The sequence below is a fragment of the Bidens hawaiensis genome, unplaced genomic scaffold (assembly GCF_021521415.1).
Source record: "Bidens hawaiensis isolate Kalapana, Puna unplaced genomic scaffold, B.hawaiensis_p1.1 tig00034153_1, whole genome shotgun sequence".
Classification (NCBI taxonomy): Eukaryota; Viridiplantae; Streptophyta; class Magnoliopsida; order Asterales; family Asteraceae; genus Bidens; species Bidens hawaiensis.
Genome location: NW_027495876.1, coordinates 31755 through 57144, shown reverse-complemented (window position 1 = coordinate 57144; position 25390 = coordinate 31755). Strand labels below are relative to the sequence as shown.

General features: G+C 32.9%; 2 protein-coding genes and 1 pseudogene across 3 annotated transcripts; 1 reads left to right on the top strand and 2 right to left on the bottom strand.

Annotated features, from left to right (window-relative positions):
* Positions 1-9201: 9201 nt before the first annotated feature.
* LOC143585718 (delta(24)-sterol reductase-like) lies at positions 9202-12328 on the top strand. The gene is made up of 3 exons (XM_077067440.1): positions 9202-9334; positions 10391-11655; positions 11745-12328. The coding sequence occupies exons 2-3, from the start codon at positions 10408-10410 to the stop codon at positions 12195-12197; spliced, it is 1701 nt and encodes a 566-aa protein (XP_076923555.1). The 5' UTR covers positions 9202-9334; positions 10391-10407; the 3' UTR covers positions 12198-12328.
* Positions 12329-16697: 4369 nt separating this feature from the next.
* Positions 16698-18002, bottom strand: LOC143585727 (protein S-acyltransferase 11 pseudogene; annotated as a pseudogene). The gene is made up of 3 exons (XR_013144587.1): positions 17756-18002; positions 17364-17662; positions 16698-17267 (listed from the first exon to the last, which is right to left on the bottom strand). The product of XR_013144587.1 is annotated as a protein S-acyltransferase 11 pseudogene (transcript).
* A 3824-nt stretch (positions 18003-21826) lies between these two features.
* Positions 21827-24484, bottom strand: LOC143585722 (uncharacterized). Its single transcript, XM_077067443.1, has 8 exons — positions 24350-24484; positions 23307-23419; positions 23104-23175; positions 22794-22829; positions 22653-22695; positions 22343-22430; positions 22201-22258; positions 21827-22062 (listed from the first exon to the last, which is right to left on the bottom strand). Exons 1-8 carry the CDS (start codon positions 24426-24428, stop codon positions 22012-22014), a joined length of 540 nt encoding a protein of 179 aa, XP_076923558.1. The 5' UTR covers positions 24429-24484; the 3' UTR covers positions 21827-22011.
* Between the last annotated feature and the right edge of the window lie 906 nt (positions 24485-25390).

Here is a 25390-nt window from a genome sequence, read left to right as displayed (position 1 = left end):
GACAGCTAGGGGCTCCGTCCGTCCAGACTCGTGGCCGGCTCGGGCTACCTTTTTAGGGCCACGTACGAAGTGACTGGCGTTACTTAGTTGGTCGTTCCAAAATAAACTTGTAATTTAATTTTTGCTTTCACAATTGTAAATTGACTCGTCGGCCCTCACCAATGTTCTAGTATCTATGTTTGAGGGTGATACCATCTTAATAATTAAGTCTCAAAGTCTTAATAAATTAAATATATCAAAAACATAAAAAATTATCCATTAAAAGTTTCATATAATTAATACGCATACAGTGAAGGATTTGAGCTAATGAAGGATTTGAGCTAATGGAGATTTGAGCTAGTGGTAGGAGGTTTGGATCTTTCAGTAGAAACCCAAGTTTGATTTTCGTTTGTGTCATTTTGTGTGGATTATGACAATGAATGATTTAAGCTAAACATTGTGCAAATGTTGTTAGTTCAAATCCCGAGCCCACTCGGATTTTCGTCCCACCATGTGATACACTAGTGAGTTTTGCTTTTGTGGTGACACAAAGTCAAGTGGCAGCTGGCGGTATGGTTTTTCGGGAGAACGTCAAATCCAAACTCTGAAGTCAGCGTAAACCTAGCTAAGACAACATAGTCAGGACGGAATGAGGCAACAGTGCTCTCCAAATTTATAGAGCGCGGTAGACTAACACACAAGAAAGTTATGGTAAAAAAAAGTTTAATATAATTATCTCCGTATGTTTTAAAATTTTCAGAACACGTAATATTAGTAATTGTTTTTTTTAAGGAAATTACATTTGTGAATACAAAAATATGGTTTCACTTCTAATTTTGTTTTTTTAGAATGTGGGGAATTTCTTTAGTATAATGTAGGAAAACAGATGTTTTAAAATATCAGATTGGATCCCAAGACTTAAATAATCTCCAACTTTTAATTAAATACGAATGCATGTGTCCTTCTTAAAATACCATTAGCCATATTATTTTATTTAGTAAGTTATATTTTCATTGCAATTTGCAAAAAAGAAATAAATAAAAAACTGAAGAGAAACCAAGGTATATGTTGCTTTTGTCATTTTAGAAACCTTTTTGAGCAAAAGGAATATGAGCTGAAAAATCTGTTTTCACGACTTCATGACACAAAGATGTAGATGTGATTTATCTAGTCATGGATGGTTTTATGTCGTCATAAGTATGATTGCACAACTTGTTCAAGATGCAACAAATATGGGTGAGAGAGTGAGAATCGTTATATTTTTATTAGGATCCAATTGCAATTACATGAGACGAATCAATTGATCTATGAGACGTAATAGAATGATTCGAGCCAAATGATTACTTGTTTATTGATAACCGAAAGATTACAAATGATTCATACATTCATACATACACACTCGGTTAAGCTCGATCCGTCTAGATGTGCACCTCTAGGCGGCCTATCATTCTAGAGAGATTTTGGCATGGTAACGATATGAACTAATCAAAATGGCAAAACTCTAACTACATTTACTGGATTAATCTTATTTATAGGCATTCCCATACGCAAAGTATTTTACCAGGCGAATGGGTTGCCATATGCTTACATCTAATCATTGGCCTATAGTAATCAGCGAATGGCTTCCCATATGCTCACATTCTGAGCATATGGGCGCTCTAACTAGCGAACGAGCCTCCATACGCCAAATACATAGACGTATGAGCTCACAAGTAGGCGTAAGGGTAAACTTAATAAGCGTAAGGGTAAACTTAGTAAGCGTGTGGCCCTATAAAAACACACATTATAAGTGTATGACCATTCCTATTACATATAAAACCTTAAACTACCCATATATAACCTTTTCAAACAGTCACAGACAACAAATGCTGCATTAACAGAAAGGCCATTTAAGAAATAACTTTTTCGGTTTGTGGACATGGTATTTGAGATTTTTCTCAAACCCGTCTAGAAAGGGTGGAAAACCTTTTACTACCCCATTTGGATGAAGCATATCCAATAATAAAACTTAAATGTGGGGTGACTTGCATTTGACAACAACAAGGTGAAAAGTTTGGTGATAAGAATTTGCGTAATCTAACAAAATATTGTAAACATGTGACCTAATGGAGTACACAATGCTCGTAATGAGCTAATTTAGTTATTAGACTTACATGCTAGTTGGTCAAAATCTGAATTTAGTTAGATATTTGATAGATAGTGCATACCAAAGGTTGTTCGTCTTGAAGTGATTCTTCATGTCATTCTAAAAGCAAGACGTTGAACTAGATTCAAATCTGAATCTTGAGTTAATAATATTGAGGATTGACAAATACACAAAACTAGCATGTGAGTTAAAAACACATCACAACAATTGATCTCAACTGAAAATTGTCTTAACCAACTTGACGAATTCAAAAGTAATGATTTGGATCCAACAATTCGGGGGTTGATAAGAGAAAGTTATAGAATGAGACTAAAGCCCATAAATGAAGATATGTGAAAGTGACCTAACCTAGTTGGCTTTTGGTTAAAAAAAACTAATTCATATATTTAGGGGTAGCCACTGTGAAAAATGGTAAAACTATCATCTTCTTCATTTATTACATTTTCCATGAATCAAGAACACCAAGAAACCAGGTGCGAGAGCCATCTTCAACAGTACTCATATTGTTCCGGTTGTTATACTCTGGGAGACAGATGCTTTCGTTTAAGAAAATGCGTGAAATATGCTTTTAAGTGACCCTTGTTGAACACGAAACCTCAACCAATGCTAATGAATTTATTTTATTCATTTGTTGCAGTCAAGAACAAACCCGAGGACTCAACTTGGAGAAAACAATAGGTTGAATCATCTTACATTCAAGTAACTTTTATTTACTTATATTTAACTGTTTTACGTATATAGTATCGTACTATAATTTCCCACGTGAATAAAGAGTATCTTTATATTATTTTAATCAAAATGTGAACCTAATTCTACAAGAGAAAGCGGCATAGATTGTTGGAGAAAAGAGAGAGTGTTTGCGGATAGTCAGGAACACCGTTGCCGATGGTCACGGGTTCCAATGGGTAGGTAGTGATTTGTTAAGATGACACTCAGGTTGTTGGGTTTTCACATAAAGCTCCCCCCACCTCGTGATCCCTAAGTTATTAGAGTAATTTATTAACGTTTTCAACGAATATTATTTAAGATGATTTAAACACATATCGATTAGCATTAAACTATTGGATTAATTTATTAAGTGATAGTGAAATCAATCAACATTCTAATCCTATGAATTGAAAAAATTATATTGAATTTCTGAATATTAATGATTCTCTCATTTCAAACATACACATGAAAAACAATTAATTGTTTTAAGTGCATCATGATTCTTTTAAAAGACGTAGGTTGTGGTGGTGGCGGTTTTCTCTCAAAGGGTTATATCATTTGTCATACATTGTCATCAAACGTCCCACCAAAGTGCTTGTGTGATGCCGCTGAAAATGTGATTAGAGATTACTATAGATGATGATCAAAGTGAAATGGAGTGGATAATAGGAGTGGGATTTACATTTCTTTGTATTTGCCAAAATTTTGGTCTCCATTCTAGAGACCAAAACTCTTAGTCTTTTCGTTTCAAGGATTTGTAAGGAATTTTAAAGAATGGGATTTTAAATTCCATGAATTGATATGTTCATTTCATTAAATGAAAGATTGAGAATGAAAACTAAATCCCATCAAATCCCACATTTCATGGGATTTTAAAATCCCACCTATTTGAAAGGATTGTTAAGAATTTTCTTATTAACAATAAAAACACCTCAAAAAAAAATTCAAAAAAATTAATAAAAAAATCATAACTCAAAATATAAATCAAAACGAAAAATGTAAAAAAACTAAAACGTTTCTACCTTTGCCCTCGTTCTTAAAAAAAACAAAAAAAAAACATCAAGAATGAAGAAGATTTTAATTCCAATACATATTAACCAACCAAACACATGATATGGATTCTCAAACATTCCATTCCATTCCATTCCATTCCATTCCAATTCCAATTCCTATTCCTATTCCAATTCCAAATCCTTTAAAAAAATTCCGTGAAGCGAATGCGCCCTTATAGGTCAGCAAACAATAGAAGTAAAATCACTAATTTCTCAAATACACTAGCACCGTAATATAAACATATCATGGACTATCTGTATAGTTGTTTTATATAAAAAATGCATTGATGGATGCTTGAACACAACTTTTTTATAACGTGTATGAGTGAATAATCACTAGATCAAATTTACTCCTTGTGTCAAATTGTGATAGTTTTATCCTATATGAGTCATCGTATATAAAATATATGCCATCTAAGTAATTGTTGAAAATATCAATAAAAACAGAATCCTAGTTTAGGCTATGTGTAGTGGGGCTTGGGTTTGGGCGACTTTGGACGCGAAGGGGCGTGAACACCGCCCCGGGCGATTTTTGGGCGAAAAGGGGTGGGGGCGGGGTTCTTTTGTCGCCCGGAAGAGATGAAGATTATTATTATTATATTATATATTATTATTATATTACTATTGTATATATATGTATATGTATATATGTTGTGTGTGTGATATATATATACATATATATGTATATGTGTTGTGTGTGTGTGTATATATATGTATTTGTATATTTGTATATGTATATGTATATGTATATATGTTGTGTGTGTATATATGTATATGCAAAATGAATCCTAGAAACAACCCGAACCAACCGAACCACCCATTCCGAACGTGATTCGCAAAACCAACCGAACGTGAACTTACAATGGAACCCGACGAACCTAAACCAACCGAGCTAACTGTTTCAATTTCCCGACCCGAACCTAAATATGTACGCCAACAAAGCTATATGTTTTTTTATATTTTTAGTTACGTATTTTTTTTAGTTAATTTTTTTTGGTATTTCTTTTTAATTTTAATGCAATTTTATTTAATTATTTAAATAAATTGGTTATTATTTGATTAGTTTAATTATAAAAAGAAAATAATAAAAAAAGATATTGTGGACCCAACTTGTAGCTCATACATCATTACACCACAAAAACAAATTCGCCCATTTTGCTGACTGGGCGCCATGTGTCACAATTCACCCCCGATTGTAGCCCCTCCACTACACATAACCTTATAACACTATAAAACTAGTATTACAAACTCCTAGCATTTGAAACACTACTATTTATGATCATGAAAAGGATCGTACGTTTTTGGTATTCAGAATTAACTTTATAATATTATCTTCTAAGATTAAGATCATTGATATTATATTTATTCTTTTTGATAATTACAACTAACTTAAATATACTTAAAAGTTAAAATCGGATCAGTAGTCACATAGAATCCTGAGACATTGATTATATAGTATTATTATATTTAGCCAGCCAAGTATCAAGAACGTGATATACAGCCCTTTGGTTGGATTGGATCTTGATTATTATTATATTTATAATTGTTATTATTGTTTTTTGTATTAATTATTATCATTATTGTTTAACGCGAATGTGCTCAAATGTAGTATGAATTTTATGCTTAAGATACTTTTATAAATTACCTTCTTCACAATAAAACCAAAAGTGTAATATTTTTAAAAGTGAAAAACATATTTTCGGTATGTTAGCGGTTACATAAAACGTATCATAATTAATATAAAAGGTACAAGATTAAGTCGCTCATGATATTTAAGATTTAATTTTGATAATGTGTTAAACTTCTTCCAATGAAATAATAATAATAACTAAAACATATAAATGACTTTTTAATTTTATGAAACAAGATGAGGGTGATTAGTGAGAGTGAACTAGTTACTCTTGGATACCACCTTTAACAAATCCAAATAAAATCTTTAAAACAGACAAATACTCCTATAAAATAAAGCAGGCAGGCAGAAAACGACAATTGTAAAAAACCATTTAGGCCTAAAAATATATTATTTTCTGAGACTGAATTATTTTGTGTTTTAGTGCATAAAAAATTCAAACACATCCAGCGATAATTACGATTACAAACTTAAAAAATGTCACACCATTCACTGTATATCTCTAGTGTTACCTTTTTTATATCTTTCTTTTTGTTACAATATGTAATGGAGAGCTGACCACTTGGGTGCACCACTTCCTAGCACATAAAAAATTACATGGCGTTAAGCACCATTACATGGTCGTTAGGTCGTGTCAAGAACTAAACCTTTTTGGGCGTTTGTTAATGATGTTAAAGGAGAGGAATGATGGCAACATGTCTTAACCATTTGAAATCAACCAGGTGTAGTGGAGGCGTGTTAGGCCATTACACTTAACCTTATGGAATAAAAACATTGTTTATAGATAAGATAACTAAAATAACAAAATAAACACATCTATTATTGTTTTAAATGTTTATTTATTGTAACTTGTAGGTGATTATATTTTTTATATTTATCACAGGGGCAGTTGTAAGAAACTAATTTTCCGTGTGAGACGTATTATAAGACTATTGACAATAACGTAACCTTATATATACATTTATTTTAAAAAAAACCTATTTAAATAACCGTGCAACTTTTACATACAACATTACAGACTTCAAAAATTAAAGTCGCATTTTTAGCTGTGAGTTATGACAATAAATAAAATATAAATATTTGTATACCAAAACAAGAATAATTATAAAAAAGCAAAAGTAAAATGTTGCTTTCATATTTTTTCCTATTTTCTAAATATTTTCAAATTTGCCATTAAGTCTCTATCCAAGTCTTTAATTATTTTGATCAATCTGGATAGCTTCAAAATTGCCATGATAACCATATCGTCTTTAATTTATTTTGATCAATCTGGATTGCTTCAAATTTGCCATAATAACCACATATCCATACTTTAATATTATTTTAACAATGTTTGAAACTCTCCACTAATATTTAAGTAAGTCATTCTAAGACTAAATATCAACCATTAATATTGATTTTAATGTTTTAGGTTTAAGTCAACTAGAAACATTTAAATCAAGTTATAAACATGAGACCTTAAAATCTCAGTTATTTAGAGCATTCACACCCTTTCACTATCTAAATCCCAAATTACACTAAAACAAACTACATTTCCTCTCTCATTCTCAATTAAATAATTTTTTTTAACTTTTATAATTATACTCTCTCTCATTTACTCACGAGCATTTTAAAATATATTAAAAAATTTATATGATGTTATAGAAACTTTTCAAATATACTGAAAAATCACTATAGTTTCTCTCTCATCATATCACAACACCACTCCGGATATTTTAAAACCCACTCACTAAATTTGATGGACGAATTGTGAATGGTCTTAGAGCATCCACAATAAGGACTCCAAAAAAACACACCAAATAAGAAATCTTAAAAACACCCAAAAACATTGCCATATCATCATCACATTTTACACTAAAAAACACTCCCTGGCCTCACCACCTTTTACATGAACATGTTAACACGACACGAGTTTTAACAGGTTTGAATTTAACATGTTTCGTGTCTTAAATAGATTGACCTGTTTAAGACATGTTTAAATTCGTGTCCTAACAGGTCTTTAACCTATGTAGATTTCTATTTTAAAAAATGAATAAAAATAAATGTATATACACTTCTAGAGTCTTAACCTAAAGTCATACTTACAAACAACATTTCATTAATGCCCGTCTGAACCAAAGATTATATTTTTTTATGAATGTTGTGATTTACTTCTATGGTTTTTCGTTTCAAATACGTAATGGATTTGGCATATTTTGTTTCAAGTATCTTATATATATGTGGTATTTTGTTTCAAATACGTTATGAATTATCTATTAATTAAGACTTTTATACTCATTTTAAAAATATTGGTTTCGTTACACGTGCACCAGGTCCCTTAACAGGTTTGTGTACGTATTTAAAAAAAATGACACGATTAATTATCGTATCGTGTCCGACATGTTATAAAGGACCTACCAACTACGCATCTGTACTTTATTAACATTAATTATGTCTCCATTATTCGCCCAAAAATAATAGTAAAGTATTAAATATACAAAGACAAAATGACAAAACAGGTCCTTTATGTTTGCACGGTTTTTCAATAGACGTCATTTAGCAAACTTAATGGCATAAAACATCCTTTATATTCAAAAAACGTTGCACGGTTCGTCCTTTTCACTAACAAGGGTTAGTTTTTCTCGTTAAATCCAGTCATGTGCACCTCATGTGAGGGCAACTTAGTCTTTTTACCCCCAGGGGTTATTTGTGTAATTGACTTAAAATTTTGGTCATTGAATAAAATTAAATAAATCTCTCTTTCTCTCAATATCTCTCTCCCTCTCCTGCCACCCACCTCCTCCACCGACACCCACCTTTGCCACAGCCACCACCGCCACCCACCTTTGCCACAGCCACCACCAACCACCGCATCTCCACCGTAATTTAACACCGCCGCCATCACTAGCTAAACAACCATCTCCGGTCACCTGTTGCCGAACAGCGCCACCACGCATCACTGTAGCCGTCGCCACCACCTGGAAAACCAAATCCCAACAACCCTACATGGAACACCACCACTGATCTGTAACACCATCGCCTAACCATCTACATCTTCGCGGTTGGAATTTGGTGTTCCAGGTCCTCACCGCCTCACTGATCTGTAAAACACCCCCAAATTATAAACCCTAGAAACCATTCAGATAAAAAATTCGTGTTCGTTAACAAAGAACTGTGATTAAATCTTTATGGCTCCTGTTCGGAATTCAAATACGAGTAGAATGGTGTTCTCCGGGGATGATGAACGGCGGCTTGTTCTTCGGCGATGATGAACGGCGACATGTTCTCCGGCGGAAAACCGATTTTGGTGGTGATGAAGATGATGAGAGATGATGGACGGATGGTGGGAGTGGGTGGGAGAGGTTATTAAATATTTTTTTTATTGAAAAAATAAAAATATTTTTTTAAAAGTCCAAATCTTTACTTAATTACACAAACAGTCCTTAAATGGTAAAATGACCACACTACCCTCATGTGCAAAGCACATGACCATATTTAACCAAAAAATTTAACTGTGTTTGTGTCAAAGGATGTAACGTGAACGGAATTTGAAACCTGAAATACGTTTTCTGCCATTTCTTTTGCTAAAGGACGACTATTGAAAAAACGTTCAAACGTAAAGGACGTCTTTTGCCATTTTATCATATACAAACTATAAAAAAAGGAAAAAGATTGAGTGTAGTAGATATTTTTATTTTGTATTAGTTTTATGTCACGTGAAAACCGGCCCACATTTTTTGCTATAAAACATAATCCATCATCTTATCTAAAGTCGCCCCTGCTTCACTCACTGCTCTCAGCAGTGACTAAGATCCGACCCGTTTTCTGCTCCACCATTCTGTAAGCTTCCTATATTCACTTACAGATCCGTACTGATTCACACACACTGTTTCAATTAACTTCAATGAGATTATGTATTGGCTGTTGTTAGTGTTATCAACTTATTATTTACTATTGTTAGGGTTTATTATGTTCATTAATATTGGGGGTATTATGTTCATATGTTTAATTAGGGCTTATGGATCTAATTGTGCATGCATTGGTGTTGAATTGGTTTTATCTAGCTAATTGATTTAACCTAATTTGATATTTTTGTGAATATGAAAGGTGTAAATTGGGGGAAAATTGTTTTTAGGGTTTATCTGTAATTAGACACATTATTGTACTTCATATATATATATATATATATAACACCAAATTGTTTATATAATTTTTTTATATATGTGTAGTTTTAATATATTTTAACAAATTTGTTATTTTTTAATAAAAGTTTACTTTTATTTTTATTAAATGTTTAATTTTAGTTAAAAATGGAAAACAAAATATTTTTTTAGGGTACTTGAGAGGAGTGGTGTCTATGATTATGGTGTTTTAGGGTAGTTTAAGGTGTAAATGACATGATGATGTGACGATGTAGGATTGGTTAAACTTGGGTAGTTTAACCCTTGCATCTTGTAGAATAAGAATTTTTGGGTTTTTTTTACAGTAAAATGTAAGTTGCTTTTAGTTGATTTGGAGGTACAAGTACAAAGATTCCTTTGAACTTGATTGTAAAATGATAACTCACCTACCCCTTACTTTGTGGTTCATAAATCTGGATTTAATGTTATAATATTAGTTATTTACTGTAACCAGATCTACTTTAATTATTCAAATTATTTTTTTGACCTTTTGTGGATCCATGAATAGGGATCTATAAAGATCATTGCCAAATGCCACGTCATATTTCTGTTCAACATTAATTATTACAGATTTATTTAAGTTAATAACTATTTGGATTTGATGAGTTGGATGTCTTGTTTTGAATGTTCTTTTTAGTATTAATCCATTTTTGCGGTAATTTCAACATTACATGTATCGATTTACTGAAATATTTCGTTATTCTCGACGGTATAGCTTATAATCTTTAAAAAATGGCGGATCTTGAGGCTCCGTTAGTTCGCCCGAAGAGGAAGAAGGTGTGGGTTGACTATTTTGTCCAATTCAGATGGATTCTTGTCATATTTGTAGTACTTCCAATCTCTTTCACTCTCTACTTCCTCACATACCTTGGGGACGTTAGATCTGAGTGGAAATCATTCGCCAAACGCCAAAAAGAACACGACGAAAACGTTAAAAAGGTTCAAAAACGTCTCAAAGAAAGAAACCCATCGAAAGACGGGCTTGTCTGCACAGCCCGAAAGCCCTGGATTGCAGTCGGAATGAGAAACGTTGACTACAAACGGGCCCGCCATTTTGAAGTTGACCTTTCGGCTTTCCGCAACATTCTTGAAATCGACCAAGAAAGAATGATTGCCAAATGTGAGCCATTGGTCAACATGGGTCAGATCACACGAGCAACTGTTCCTATGAATTTGGCTCTGGCTGTTGTGGCTGAGCTTGATGATCTAACTGTTGGTGGGCTCATAAACGGTTATGGAATCGAAGGAAGCTCCCATTTATATGGGCTTTTCTCTGATACTGTTGTGGCTTACGAGATTGTTCTTGCAAACGGGCAAGTGGTTCGGGCCACAAAAGATAATGAATACTCTGATCTCTTTTATGCCATCCCGTGGTCTCAAGGGACACTCGGTTTACTTATGTCAGCCGAAATCAAACTTATTCCCATCAAAGAATACATGAAGCTGACTTACAAACCAGTCAGAGGCAACGTACGAGACCTCGCACAAGCGTATATCGACTCTTTCGCCCCTGATTTCAACGACGAGAACAACGAAAAAGTTCCCGACTTTGTGGAAACCATGATTTACAACCCGCACGAGGGCGTTTGCATGACGGGAAAATACGCGTCTAAAGAAGAAGCCAAAATGAAAGGGAATAAAATCAACAGTGTCGGTTGGTGGTTTAAACCGTGGTTTTATCAGCACGCTGAAACCGCTTTGAAAAAAGGAGAGTTTGTTGAGTATATCCCAACTAGAGAATATTATCACCGACACACACGGTGCTTGTACTGGGAAGGGAAACTTATTCTTCCTTTTGGTGATCAATGGTGGTTTAGGTTTCTGTTTGGTTGGTTAATGCCACCAAAGGTTTCTTTGCTGAAAGCTACACAAGGTGAAGCCATAAGAAACTATTACCATGAGATGCATGTTATTCAAGATTTGCTCGTCCCGCTTTATAAGGTCCCCGATGCCCTTGAGTGGGTTGACCGTGAAATGGAGGTAAAACAATAACATTATTATTACTATAATTGTTTTTAGTGTTTGGATATGTGTTTTGAAACTGATAATTATTATTATATATTGTACAGATATATCCATTATGGTTATGTCCACATAGGATGTACAAGCTTCCGTGTAAGACGATGATATACCCGGAAGAAGGGTTTGAACACGCATGCAGGCAAGGCGACACGTCATACGCACAAATGTACACGGATGTTGGAGTCTACTACACACCAGGACCAGTGTTCAGGGGTGAGGTATTCGACGGGATTGATGCAGTTCGTCGTTTGGAAACTTGGTTGATTGAGAACCACGGGTTCCAGCCACAATACGCGGTTTCTGAACTTGATGAGAAGAAGTTTTGGAGGATGTTTGATGCAGGGCTTTATGAGAAGTGCAGGAACAAGTATGGAGCTGTGGGGACATTTATGAGTGTATATTACAAGTCAAAGAAAGGTAGGAAGACTGAGAAGGAGGTCCAGGAAGCTGAGAAGGCCCAAGTGGATACGCCGTATGCTGAGGTGGACCAGCCCGAATAGGATAACGGGTCGGTTTTGATGTGAGATTTTCGCGTTATTTGGAGTTTGATTGGGGTTGTAGCTGTTGTTGCTTTATGTTTGTTGTTTGATTTTAGGTGTTGATTTCAATTTTCATGTGGACCTTGAGATAATTTGGTTTTCTGTAGTATCAGAAGTAGACCTTGGTTTTTGAAAAAAACTGTTCTTGACTGTGTTGATGAGATATTTGAAAAGGAAAATTATTAAATAGGCAAGTGAAATAAATGTTTTTCAAAGGAAAAGAGTCTTGGACTCCAAAGATGTCTAGATGTCTAAGTATCATTGTATATGCTACAAAGACACTTAAACCTAGGGTGCAAACGAATCAAGCTTGAGCTCGGATTGTTTTGAGCTCTATTTTCAAAGCTCGGGCTTAGCTTGTGAGCATATTTTAAAGCTCGAGTTTAACTCGTTTACTATATATTAATTAATTTTTATATATTTATTATTTATATATATATTTTTTTCAATTTTAATATTATGCATAAAATAATATATACTATATAGTTAATTCTAGTTATTTGTTTTTATGAAATTATGTATATTAATTAATATATAGTAAAATTATATAAATGTCAGGCTCGTCTAGGCTCGCAAGCCAACTCGAGCTCGATAAGTAAAGCTCGGCACCGGGCTCGTTTATTAAACGAGCTTACTTTTAGGCTCGAGCTCGATTAAGCTTGACTCAATCGAGCTTTTCACGAGCCGATCTCGAGTTGCTCGAGAGTAGCTTGGTTCGTTTGCACCCTCCTACTTAAGCTTATTTCAAGGTTGTATAGTACAATGTGTTTAGGCTCAAGAGTTGCATAGTGATGCCTAACGGGATTACGTGTCTCTCTTATTTGGGTATGCGTTTTGAGCTAACTAGTGATTTCTGTTAAAACATCATGTAAAAACTATATAGACAATAACCTATATATTAATCAACCCTTTAACTAATACGTTGTAGAGTAGCTAAATAGTAAATAATTATAAAAAAAAGGCGGGTGGCCGTTATGCCTATTCTCTAAGGCTAATTTTCTCTGTCTATTAATGTAAAAATAAAAAATATAGTATATTTGCCCATTTAGATAATTTTTCCTTTTGCTCGTGAATAAGTGGGTTTGATGTTTGTCACTTCATATTTAAGTGAGACAATTTGTAAAGAAAAGAAAAAAAGGAAAAACGAAAAAGAATTGCAGTCCATTGCTAAAAATGGTCGTGCCAATTGTGAATGTTTTTGGGCCTTAAAATGTGGACCGGGTCAATGTAATCAGCAGGTCAAGCTAGCCAGGAACTGACACTAGGTCTGCCCTGGTCTGGTCAGACCAGCTTGAAAAAACCAAAGCATGAAAATGTGCACTTATCCCAATCCAAACCTCATTTCTATAGAAAAAAAAGAGCTAGATCTTTATATAAATCATTTTTTTTAACGACCAACTAAGTAACGCCGGGTACTCCGTACGCGGCCCTCATTGGCTAAAGGTAGTCCCAGCCGGCCACTAGTCCGGACGGACGTAGCCCCTAACGGTCCACCTATTGAGAGATTCCCTGGATAAAACCCGACCCTCACGCCCGCCAAACGGCACGACAGTGAGAAGCCGATATAACCGAGTGAGATCAGGACTCGAACCCTGGCAAGCTAGGGTCATCCCTCATATCTCATATATAAATTGGTGATAGTGAGATTTGAACCCCATACCTCTCACTTGTAAAGTGAGTGCTCTACCATTGAACCACATCCAATTTTCTTTATATAAATCACTAGTTTTTATTCCCCCGTATTACAGGGGTTGTTTTATATTATTTGTTTTTAATATCTATTCTATTTTTTGAAATTTTTTTTGTATGAAAGTTATTAATATACTTATGGTTTGATATTAAATTGTTTCACAAATAAATGAGATGATATAACCCGGTTTAAAAGCTATATGAGTTTGATGAGATCCAAGACCCGTTTATTTTTTTTACTATAAAATTGTGGTTTGATATTAAATTGTTTCACAAATATATGAGATGTTATAACCTGATTTAGAAGCTATATGAGTTTGATTAGAGTCAATACCCGTTTATTTTTTTTACTATAAAATTGATTTTTTAAGTATATATCTTTTTTTAAATAAATTAGATATTAATTTTAGTATATTCATACTTTATAGGATTTTTGTGTCAAATATTTGGTGAGATTAGTTTTTTAATTTAATGAAATGTTGTAACCCGTTTAAGAAATATGTGGGTTTGATAAGACCCATACCCGTGAATTCGGGTCAAATGCATGAGAAGTCTCCATTTAAAAATCAAGCATATCTGGTGACTCCAAAAAAAAAGGGGAGCAACCACATCGCGACACGTAGGATTTTTATGTTTTCGTTTATATATACTATAGATTTAAGCACGCCATTTAAAATATTGAACACGTAACTTTTTATAAAGCAAATTTTTTTAAGCTTTTTATTTACTAAACAGTATTTTATAAAAAGATAAAGATGAAAACCACTTTGATGTTGAAAATACTTTAAAATTGTTCATTATTGTTTTAAGTCTTATTGTGACATGATAAATTTTCCAAAATGTCTCAAAAGTCTTATTGTGACATGTTTATATATGTGTTACTTGGCTGTACTAAATATTTTATATAAAGCCTAAAATTAATATTTAAAACTATGTATTTAAGAAAACTGTCTAATCAATACTTGATGGGAGATGGCTCTAAATAATTGGGTTATTATATTTTAATAGTTAAAAAACCAAATTTTAAATAAACTTGCCGCTCGCACCATGAAGAGCTCAAGAAGGGCAACGCCCCTTTAGCGCCCTCACCACGGCGTTGTTTGTGCCCACACTGTCAGAGGCAGGACTTCCACTCCTTCCGCATCATCCACAATACATAACAATAACATTAGAGGTTTTTAGACCGTTTAGGTTTGGGATTATTTAAACCTAATCCTAGCGTTTGCGTTTGCTACATACTCGCACACTAATGATAAATATACGTAGGTTTTTGTTTAAATGTATATCATCTGCCTAGATTATTTACTGTATTATGCTTAAATATAAAGCCATAACTTGTTGATTCTTTCTTATGGAGATTTTCGATTAATAGGATCTTTGAATGTTGTAGGATAGTTAATCAACTTTTAATATAAAAAGTTAAAAACACACACATATATATTTATACTTATTTGATAAATGTGTATATAAACAAGTTTTAACTTCTATTTTACTTCCATTGCAGGTGATTATTTTTCATGTTTTACGTGTAAATTGTACATTTAAAATTGGTTTTATATTCCTATTATAGTGATTACCGTCTACCGAGTAGAGCAAGATAAGTAGGATTTTAGATGAAAAATTTATTGATTAAAAAAAATTAATAAAAAAAATTACCAAGTAGAGCATCTTGAATCCCTATGAAAGTTTACCCACAATTTCACTTAAGCTATCTTAATTCATATCAAACTCTTTATAATAGCTTTTATTTATTTATTTATTTTACGTTGGTTATGTATTTTTGCCTTATTTTTCTATATTGGATCTTAACAATTTGAACTCTGACCTATTAGCCGATATTAGTTCCAACGTAAGAAATTCCTTAGATTAATCCCAATATCGGCCTCCATCGAGCATTTTCCTAACGTAAACTAACCCGGTTAGTTCTAGGGCAAAATAAAAAAAATCATTTCTCCAAGTTTAGGGGACAAATGAAAAAGGTAATTAGACTTCAAAACCCACCGCTGCCTCCGCCCCCACCACCGCCGTCGCCGTCACCATCGTCCCGTCATCACCGCCGCCACCACTTTTCAGGCCACCACTACGCATATTATAGGTTTATGAAGGGAGAGTTTGAGAATATATATTATTATAAATTAATATATAGTGGCGGCGGCAGCGGTGGAGGCGGGACGATGGTGGCGGTGGCAACGATGGAGGCGGGGCGTTTTCATTCCCCCCCCCCCTTCCTGAACTTTGAGAAATGACATTTTTTTCCCAGAGACTTTCCGTTAGGAAAAGGTTCGATGAAGGCCAATAGGGTGAAAGTTGGGATTAACCTAGGGAATTTCTTAAGTTGAGATTAATATCGTCAATAGGTCAAAGTTCGGATTATTTAAATCCAATATCCTGAACAATAATATTAAGCTGAAGCCACAAACACAACCTAGGCTGGAATCCCCGGTTAACCGAATTAACTAAACTGGTTTCAACGACAATTAAAAAATAAAACTAAAATGTTCATAACCGAAACCGATCGGTTAGTAAATCTAAAAACTTTAACATCAAGGTTCCATTTCTAGCCCACACCAGATTTTCTACCAACAATGTTAGGATGTTCATTTACCCACTGTACTCTTCCTTAAAAACATGCAAGATACAAAACTTATAACACAGTAACTAAAACCAACTTTTACTCAACAGCAAGTAAAACCAACCAAAAATAATTTTTAGAAGACATACAAAACACATCTTACATAAAAACTTGCCCCTCTGATAAACCATAAGCTTCACTTTCTTACTTTCACAGCATAAAACAAGCGTGCCCGCGACGACCTACTCGCGCATATCTCAGTCACATTACCGCAACAATATGGTTCACTTCGTATGAATCTTTCTAGAATTCCAAAACCCTAGCAAACACCTAGTTGCAGAATACGGGCACCCGAAAAACCGAACAATGTTTTGGCAATCTTTCTTGCTATTTCGGTTTGTCCGACGAGAACTCAAATGAATTAAATAAGTCTTCCCTTCATATATGTAACACATTTGCTGCCATAAAAGCACACATAATCCTATTTCCACTGAAACACTTGCAATAAATAGATATATAAGAACGAAGCCTCTGAGCGATAATGACTCTATGGATCCAAAAAACGCGAAAGCAGTTTCCTTCAAGTATCCATAAATTAACATGTAGTCGGTGGGCCCGGTTAAAACCGATACAGGAAGGTTTTGTATTGGTGGCCAGATATAATATGCTGCAAATGAAGATATGACCGATACGTAAAAGTTGCTTATCACTGCTGAGATTAGAAAGATGATAAAAACTCTATGGTTTGCAGCACCAACACAGTTTCCTATCTGCATATATGTTTAAAAAAACAATCTTTAATATATATCTATATACATATGTATGTAACTATCTATGTATCAGTGTATCTATATAATCACACTTACAAAGGGGCAATGATGATCCATATCTAAGACACACATGCCACACGAACGACAATGGTGACTATTAGATGATTTTGGTTTTGAACAATAGTTACAAAACGTGTAGCCTTCAAGACCGCCTTTCCCGACAGTTGGATAGCTACCCCACGGTATGAGCGGTGGTGCACCAGGAGACCGAAAAGCCGAGAGAACATAAGTGGAAAATGTGGTTATTGATAACATAACCGATGTTGTCATATGAAATATGCCACAAAAATAGCTTATGGAGAAAACAATAGGATAAATAGCCCATATACCACCACCTGCATACATATAATCATTAGCATAACAGTAATTAATAATATCATTTAAAGGGTGGTTATTAATAAGTTAATAACTTAATTTTACATTTTTACCTATAATGAAAAACATGAACAGTAGGAGGACACAAACGAAACACCTGTCGCGCAAACGTCTCCACCAGAAGTAGTTATTGTCACCTTTAACTGAATTATGATTAGTTATGGCTCCACACCAGCCGCATTTGAAAATCGGTGTGTAAGGCGAAAGTATCAAGATTAATCCACAGCCCCAACAGGTTACCTCATGTTCTTCCGTTATGGATGCTACGCAATGATCTTCCTGCAAGTCAATATTTAACATTAGGCATGTAAATATGTTTTAATAAACATTTAAAGGTAGTGATTACATTGAAACAAAAGGCAAGCGGGCAACAAACTGCGCCGCTACCCCATTTTGAACTGCAAAACCCAATCTTTTTAAAAACTACATTCGCTAATCTTGGAGCCATAACAATACTACGCATGTAAATGAACCAAACAAACACGAACGGAGGCATGTTTGTGTTCATTCATTTTACTTTAACCGAACACGAACATATAAGCGAACAAATTTTTTTGCTCATGTTCGTTCATTGAAAAAATGGGCATGCTCGTCAGCTCGTGTTTGTGCCCATTTATTTTCATTCGATTAAAACCTAACGAAGAGTTCACGAACGTAAATGAACATACACAAACAAACTTAAACAAAGAAACACAAACAAACTTAAACGAACACAAATGAACATAATTGACCAAATTCCTTCACGAATACAAACTCTAGTGGATAATCACAATGATTTATTATTTTCAATAAAAATTAACCAAGTGTGTATATAATTTAAACGAGCCCATTTATGTTTATATTTTAAATTTATACAAATATAACTACTCATGTATTTATTAAAATTTAAACGAATGTAAATAAACGAACATACTTGATCGATCAAAACGTGTGTTTAAAAAAATGAACAAAAAACTTTGTTCATGTCCATACATTTATTTGAAGATAAAAAACTTCCGGTCAAACAGTTCATGATCTCTCGGTTCGTTTAGAGGCCTAATTCACATTGACAATAAAAAAGTCTTAACAATTAACTAATCAGATATTAAGTGAATTATGAACATGTATGCAAGTAGCATAAGTAGATTATGGCAAACTGCACAATATAACTCATTAATATCTTTACAGCAGAATATGGTCTGATTTAAATAACATGCATAGAAAAAAAAACAATGTTTGTTAATTAATAGTTGCATAAATTTGTTCTACATTATTCATTAACTTAAAACATGAAACCTTAAAAAGACAAATTGAATATGTAATCCTCGTCGGATAATTGATGATTAAAAGGTGGGTTAACCTGGGATGAAGCAGAGGCGGATGGTGGTGGTGGTGGCGGCGGTGGCGGTGGGAGAGTGACGGCGGAATCCGGTGAGTCCATCGGAAATGGATGAATTATTGGGTGGTTTGTGGATTCAGACCATCGGAAACAACAGATTACAAATTACAAATTCTCGTCCGTCTGATCAAATCAAATCAAATCAAATGTAATTAATTAATTGTTAATTAAACCCAAACAATATTTGGTTGAAATCTTCAACGGCTTGACAAGAATCATAATAATATTAATGACAACCAAGTTCCGAGGCAAAATTATTATAATATATGAAAATTATGTTTTTATTTTATATTCTTTGTGTAAATTATAAATTCTAAACAAAAAACATTTTGAATTCATCTTTGCATTATTCTTTTCGGATGGATGTACGTAAGAATACTTTTGTCACGTAAAGATTAATAAGTATACGTATCAATACGAGAAGATTCATGTGCATTTTAATCTTAACATAAGAACGTAGGAAATAATAATAATTTATAAAAAAATGAGAACTTAAGAAACAATACCAATCTACATAAAAATGATTTATAATAACAAAGAAAAAAACCTAAAAAATACAACAAAATAATTAAAATCAAGAACAAAATAATAACAGCAAATACCAACATATACTTATAACAGCAAAAGAAAAAATCTAATAATAACAACAAAATATAAATCAACAAATACTTATAACGTCTCATAGTCGAAAACTAGCAAATACGAACAAAAAATAACAACAAACACCTACAAAAATAAACCTAATAATACCAACAAATTGATTCTCACTGTTTTCATGTTAAAAATAAAATGTATATGATCCTGTTTCTCTATTAATATACAAGTAACCGAAAAACTAAAATGAAAAGCTGGACTGAAACAAAACCGACGGTTTAGTTTTATGTTTTCAAGAAAAACAAATTTTTTGTGTTGATTTTGACTTTGTATGAATAAAAAATCAAACTGAATTTTAAATATTTTAAGTTATTTTAAATTTTAAATAATTTATATGAATTTAATAAGCAAGATAACGAGTATATTTTACCTAAAATAAATAATAAGTAATTATTAATTAACAAAATAATAATTAATTTCAAGAAAAACAAACTCTTTGTTTGAACTTTATATGAATAAAAGATCAAAACTGAATTTAAATATTTTAAGTTATTTTAAATTTTAAATAATTTATATGAATTTAATAAGCAAGGTAACGAGTATATTTTACCTAAAATAAATAATAATTAATTATTAATTAACAAAAATATATAATAATTAATTATTTTATGTTTTATTATCTTGGTTGGTCGTTTAAAAAAATAATAAAATTTAGATCCAACTTCATTATTTTAGAACAACATTTTTTACCAGCCTATAAACTTTAATTGACGAAGATGGAACCAGACCAACACTAAAATCCAAAGCAACCAAGATCGAAAACTGGACGGTTGTCAATCGACACAAGTACACCTCAAAGTGCATGTTATCATATGCATCCAAGTGAGTAGGTGACAAGGTGTATGTGTTGTGGGAAGAAAGAGACATTAAAACATTTGATGATACCAACAAATTGATTCTCACTGTTTTCATGTTAAAAATAAAATGTATATGATCCTGTTTCTCTATTAATATACAAGTAACCGAAAAACTAAAATGAAAAGCTGGACTGAAACAAAACCGACGGTTTAGTTTTATGTTTTCAAGAAAAACAAATTTTTTGTGTTGATTTTGACTTTGTATGAATAAAAAATCAAACTGAATTTTAAATATTTTAAGTTATTTTAAATTTTAAATAATTTATATGAATTTAATAAGCAAGATAACGAGTATATTTTACCTAAAATAAATAATAAGTAATTATTAATTAACAAAATAATAATTAATTTCAAGAAAAACAAACTCTTTGTTTGAACTTTATATGAATAAAAGATCAAAACTGAATTTAAATATTTTAAGTTATTTTAAATTTTAAATAATTTATATGAATTTAATAAGCAAGGTAACGAGTATATTTTACCTAAAATAAATAATAATTAATTATTAATTAACAAAAATATATAATAATTAATTATTTTATGTTTTATTATCTTGGTTGGTCGTTTAAAAAAATAATAAAATTTAGATCCAACTTCATTATTTTAGAACAACATTTTTTACCAGCCTATAAACTTTAATTGACGAAGATGGAACCAGACCAACACTAAAATCCAAAGCAACCAAGATCGAAAACTGGACGGTTGTCAATCGACACAAGTACACCTCAAAGTGCATGTTATCATATGCATCCAAGTGAGTAGGTGACAAGGTGTATGTGTTGTGGGAAGAAAGAGACATTAAAACATTTGATGATTCTATATGTTATGCATAGTGTAGACAAATATTTAGTGTTGTATCTTTAGACCACCCACAATGGGGTTCACACATACTCGTTACAAGAAGGGTTCGAATCCCACGAAGTAAGCATTTGGTTAGGCGGGTTTTAAGAATACATGGTCACCTAGTTTTGACAGAACCTGGTCATCTAATATGTTGCCGCTCACCTTAAGATGACACCAAGACAATCTGTCGTTATAACCAGTCGTTTGTGTTTCAATATCGACAGGTTAGTTTGTCAAGAAACTAAGAGTTGTAGCTTCAAGTGAATCCTATTGAAACCCATTTCCATACACACTTTTTAGCGAAAAAAAATGAACAAAAATCAAATCAAGGCGAAAGAATACATCCGCTATAAACCTAATATCATTTGGTCTTGCACAGTTTGTTAGAATATAAAGTCTTAGTAGGGCAGTTATAGCTCTTGTTATTCTATGGAATCCCGATCGTATTAATAAAGGGAAAATACACACCTCACAAACAGTTTATATTGAATCTATATCAGTCCATAAAATGGAAAACGAAATCCAAAATGTTCTACACTCATTAAACCACCTTTCCATTAAGGGATTGACGCACACTCTACTCTTTTGAAGTTATCACTAGCAGCCCGAGAGCACCTATTAGAATATACTGCATACAACAAGACAACCCGTTAGTAAATATTAACAGACGTTTAATTCATTGGAATAATGCTTATATACTATTTACAAGTGAGATTTTCTTTGATAAGATGATATAAAAGAAATAAAATTGGTCTAAAAATTAAACCTTGATAATGGGCTGTTCCGTCATTATAATTGTCACCCAACCAACATAAGGCAAAAACCTGAAAAAGTACCAAATTTATGTTGTTTAGACAACCAAGATTTATGTAATTCGTTTTATATAAACAATGTAAAGTTTAATTTACCCGACAGCTCTCCCCATAATATGGTGTCGGTGCAACCACATCTGCCCTTGGGCGTACAGAAGCCTATCATCTCCAAAATTGTTGTCACCTGAAAGATCACAACAGTTTCTTCAAATACCATATTTACCCTTATGGCCTTATCAATTATAACCATTTTAATTTATTATTTTCTCGAAGATCAAAATGCCAGTGAACCAGGCTTCGGTTTCCCTAACTGTTATCTAATCTCTTTTAAAAGGTTTGAGATATCGTGATCTGAATTACAGCTTTATAGCTGTTTAGTATGGTTTATAAATGAATTAAAGATTACCTTTCGTAAGAACATCGACTTCTCCATCTTCATGCTCATGAACCTACAGAAACCATATCAGCAGTTAGATATTAATCCCTGATAATTGACTAGATATAGCTTATATAATAAATCTCGCGGTATAATTCTTGAGGCACATACCTTAATCACTCGATGAACAATTGGAATTTCACGCCCCTGCATACAAACACGAGCAGAAACACACATCAGCAAAGTTAATTTTGAAGCATTAATCAATATACTGTATGCACCCTTGTAAATTACTGATAATGGAAATAGATGAGCAGGAATTACAGCTTATGAATCACAGTGAATCAAAGATTATGACAACGGATCTAACTTCTAAATTCTAAGTACATGATCATCATATTTAAGCGATGTTAAAAATGTATACGCTATACATGCAATTGTCACAAAGATTCAAAAGATGAAAACTTATTAAGAAGCATACATCAACGTTGAACACCACAATTTCTCCAGCTCGAATCGGGTCCTTACTCATATGCAAGAACAGAATATCACCCTGCAAAACATTCAAAAGAGTTAAAACTCAATAAAAAGTGAATTCACAGGGTAAAGATCGAAAATTTGACAACAAGCAAAGTAATCATTTAGGTTCAACAAAAAATGCTAATTAATAATAAGACTACTTACCCTTTTAAAACCAGGTTCCATACTTCCAGAAAGCACAACCACAACGGGAGATTCACTACCGGTAATGCACATAAGCCCTTTCCATATTATCAATGCTGACGTAACAATCATACCTACAAAAATAATGAAAATTCAGAAACCAGTATAGCCTTATTCAAGACTGCACAAAGGTTACGTTCTCTGCAACACTGCACTAAACATGAAAAACCATAATTCAACTTCGAAATTGATATCAACTTATCAAGAAAACGAAACAAAAAGAAACAGCACATCGAACCAAATACTTATAAAACACTTCACAATTCAGATATAAAGGTGTGAAGTGTTTGATCTTATATTTCTGTAGAAGCTGAAAAAACCGAACTAAATTTATAAATTTCCATTCTTTTTAATTTTAATTAGTTTATAAGATGAGTTTATATGTAACTCAGATACTTTAACCCAAATGTATAATAATAAATTAGTTACAAATTAACAAAATGATTTAGGCCCAAATGATTTCAAAAACATAAAAACCGCATCTTTGATTTTTAAATTCGACCCCAACCGAACCACGTGCACACCCACACCCGTAGATCATGATGCATGTCCTAATTTACAAAATTAACAAAAACCCACAAAATTGAGACTGACTTTGCATCAAATCGCCTAAGAACAGCAACAAATTTGCTAATCATCATACACATTACAAAACCCTAAATTTTTATAAACCCAACAAAAACTCAAATTTCACAGTTCAATTATAATAATCCATACCCTAATTTACAAAACTAACAAAGCCCACAAAAATTGAAATCAAATTCAATGATAACAGTAATCATGTAACACATTAGAAAACCCTAAATTTTTAAAAACCCAAATTTCACAATTCAAGCCTTAATGTACAAAACTAACAAAAACCCACAAAATTAAGATCCAATTAACCAAATCGAGTACAAACATGGTTTAACTAGCAACAGCAAAGCAGATCGGAAGGTTAAATTGAATGATCAAGATTTAATAATATGAACAGAAATGTAATGATAATAATAATAATAACGAACCGAGGCTAATGGCTTGAGTGAAGAGTTGTCTGAATTGCATAGACTTCAATGAATCAACTTGCTCTCCGATCCAACCCATTTTTCTTTGTCTGGATTATAAGTGGACTGAAGAAAGTGATTTTGCCCTAATTGTTAATATTGTTCATTTGTTGATACGTTATATGTATAGAAGATGGTGGACAAAATTTACGAAACGGGACCCTCTACTATGTGTCAACTGTCAAGATGTACTTGTATCGTCCTATAAAGACTTGTTTTTTTAAAACTGACATGTTTTGTTAAATCGTTAGTCCAAAATCCAAATGTTATATTTTTTGTCCTTTGACTCTAACATAAGTAGTTTTTATCGTTAAATCTCTCTCTCTCTCTCTCTCTCTCTCATAAACATAGCCAAACGTTTGTGCTAAGATCGTTTTAATTTGGACTAGGATTTCTACATAAATCTAATAGTAACTTATTTATCATTTATTTTTATTTATTTAGAGGGTCAAGGACGATAACATGTATAAAGTAAGTATGTTATATAGAAGAAAAGGCATTCATCCAAGTGTTTTACTTGTAAGTGTCGCGTAGGTTGAGAGGGGAGGGGGGGATGCAACCTTTCTTATAATGGTTGAACCTTTTACCTCGAGATCTTTTTGCAAGGACGAGTAATTCGTCGGGTGAAAACAAAGCCCTGAGTTTCTAGATGTCTAATCCATTGGAGGTAAATCGGATAATATATTGACATGGTTTATTAATAGCGAAAGACGTCATAACAATTTTTCCCAAGTTATAATATAGCTCCTCTAAACTAATTATCCTTAAGACTTTTATTTACTGTTAATTTTTTTTAAAAGTCAATGATATATAAAAAAAAAAGGGAAAAATCTTACGAGAAGCAAGGCCCGAAAGCACTAACAAAAGAAATGGGAAACTAACTACAACGCGAGCCACTAGAGGACGCTACTTGATCCATTACAAAGGAAAATTTATGAAATTAAATCTACACTTCTCCTATTCTGACGATAATCTTATACTTGTATGCTTCACCCAAAGAAA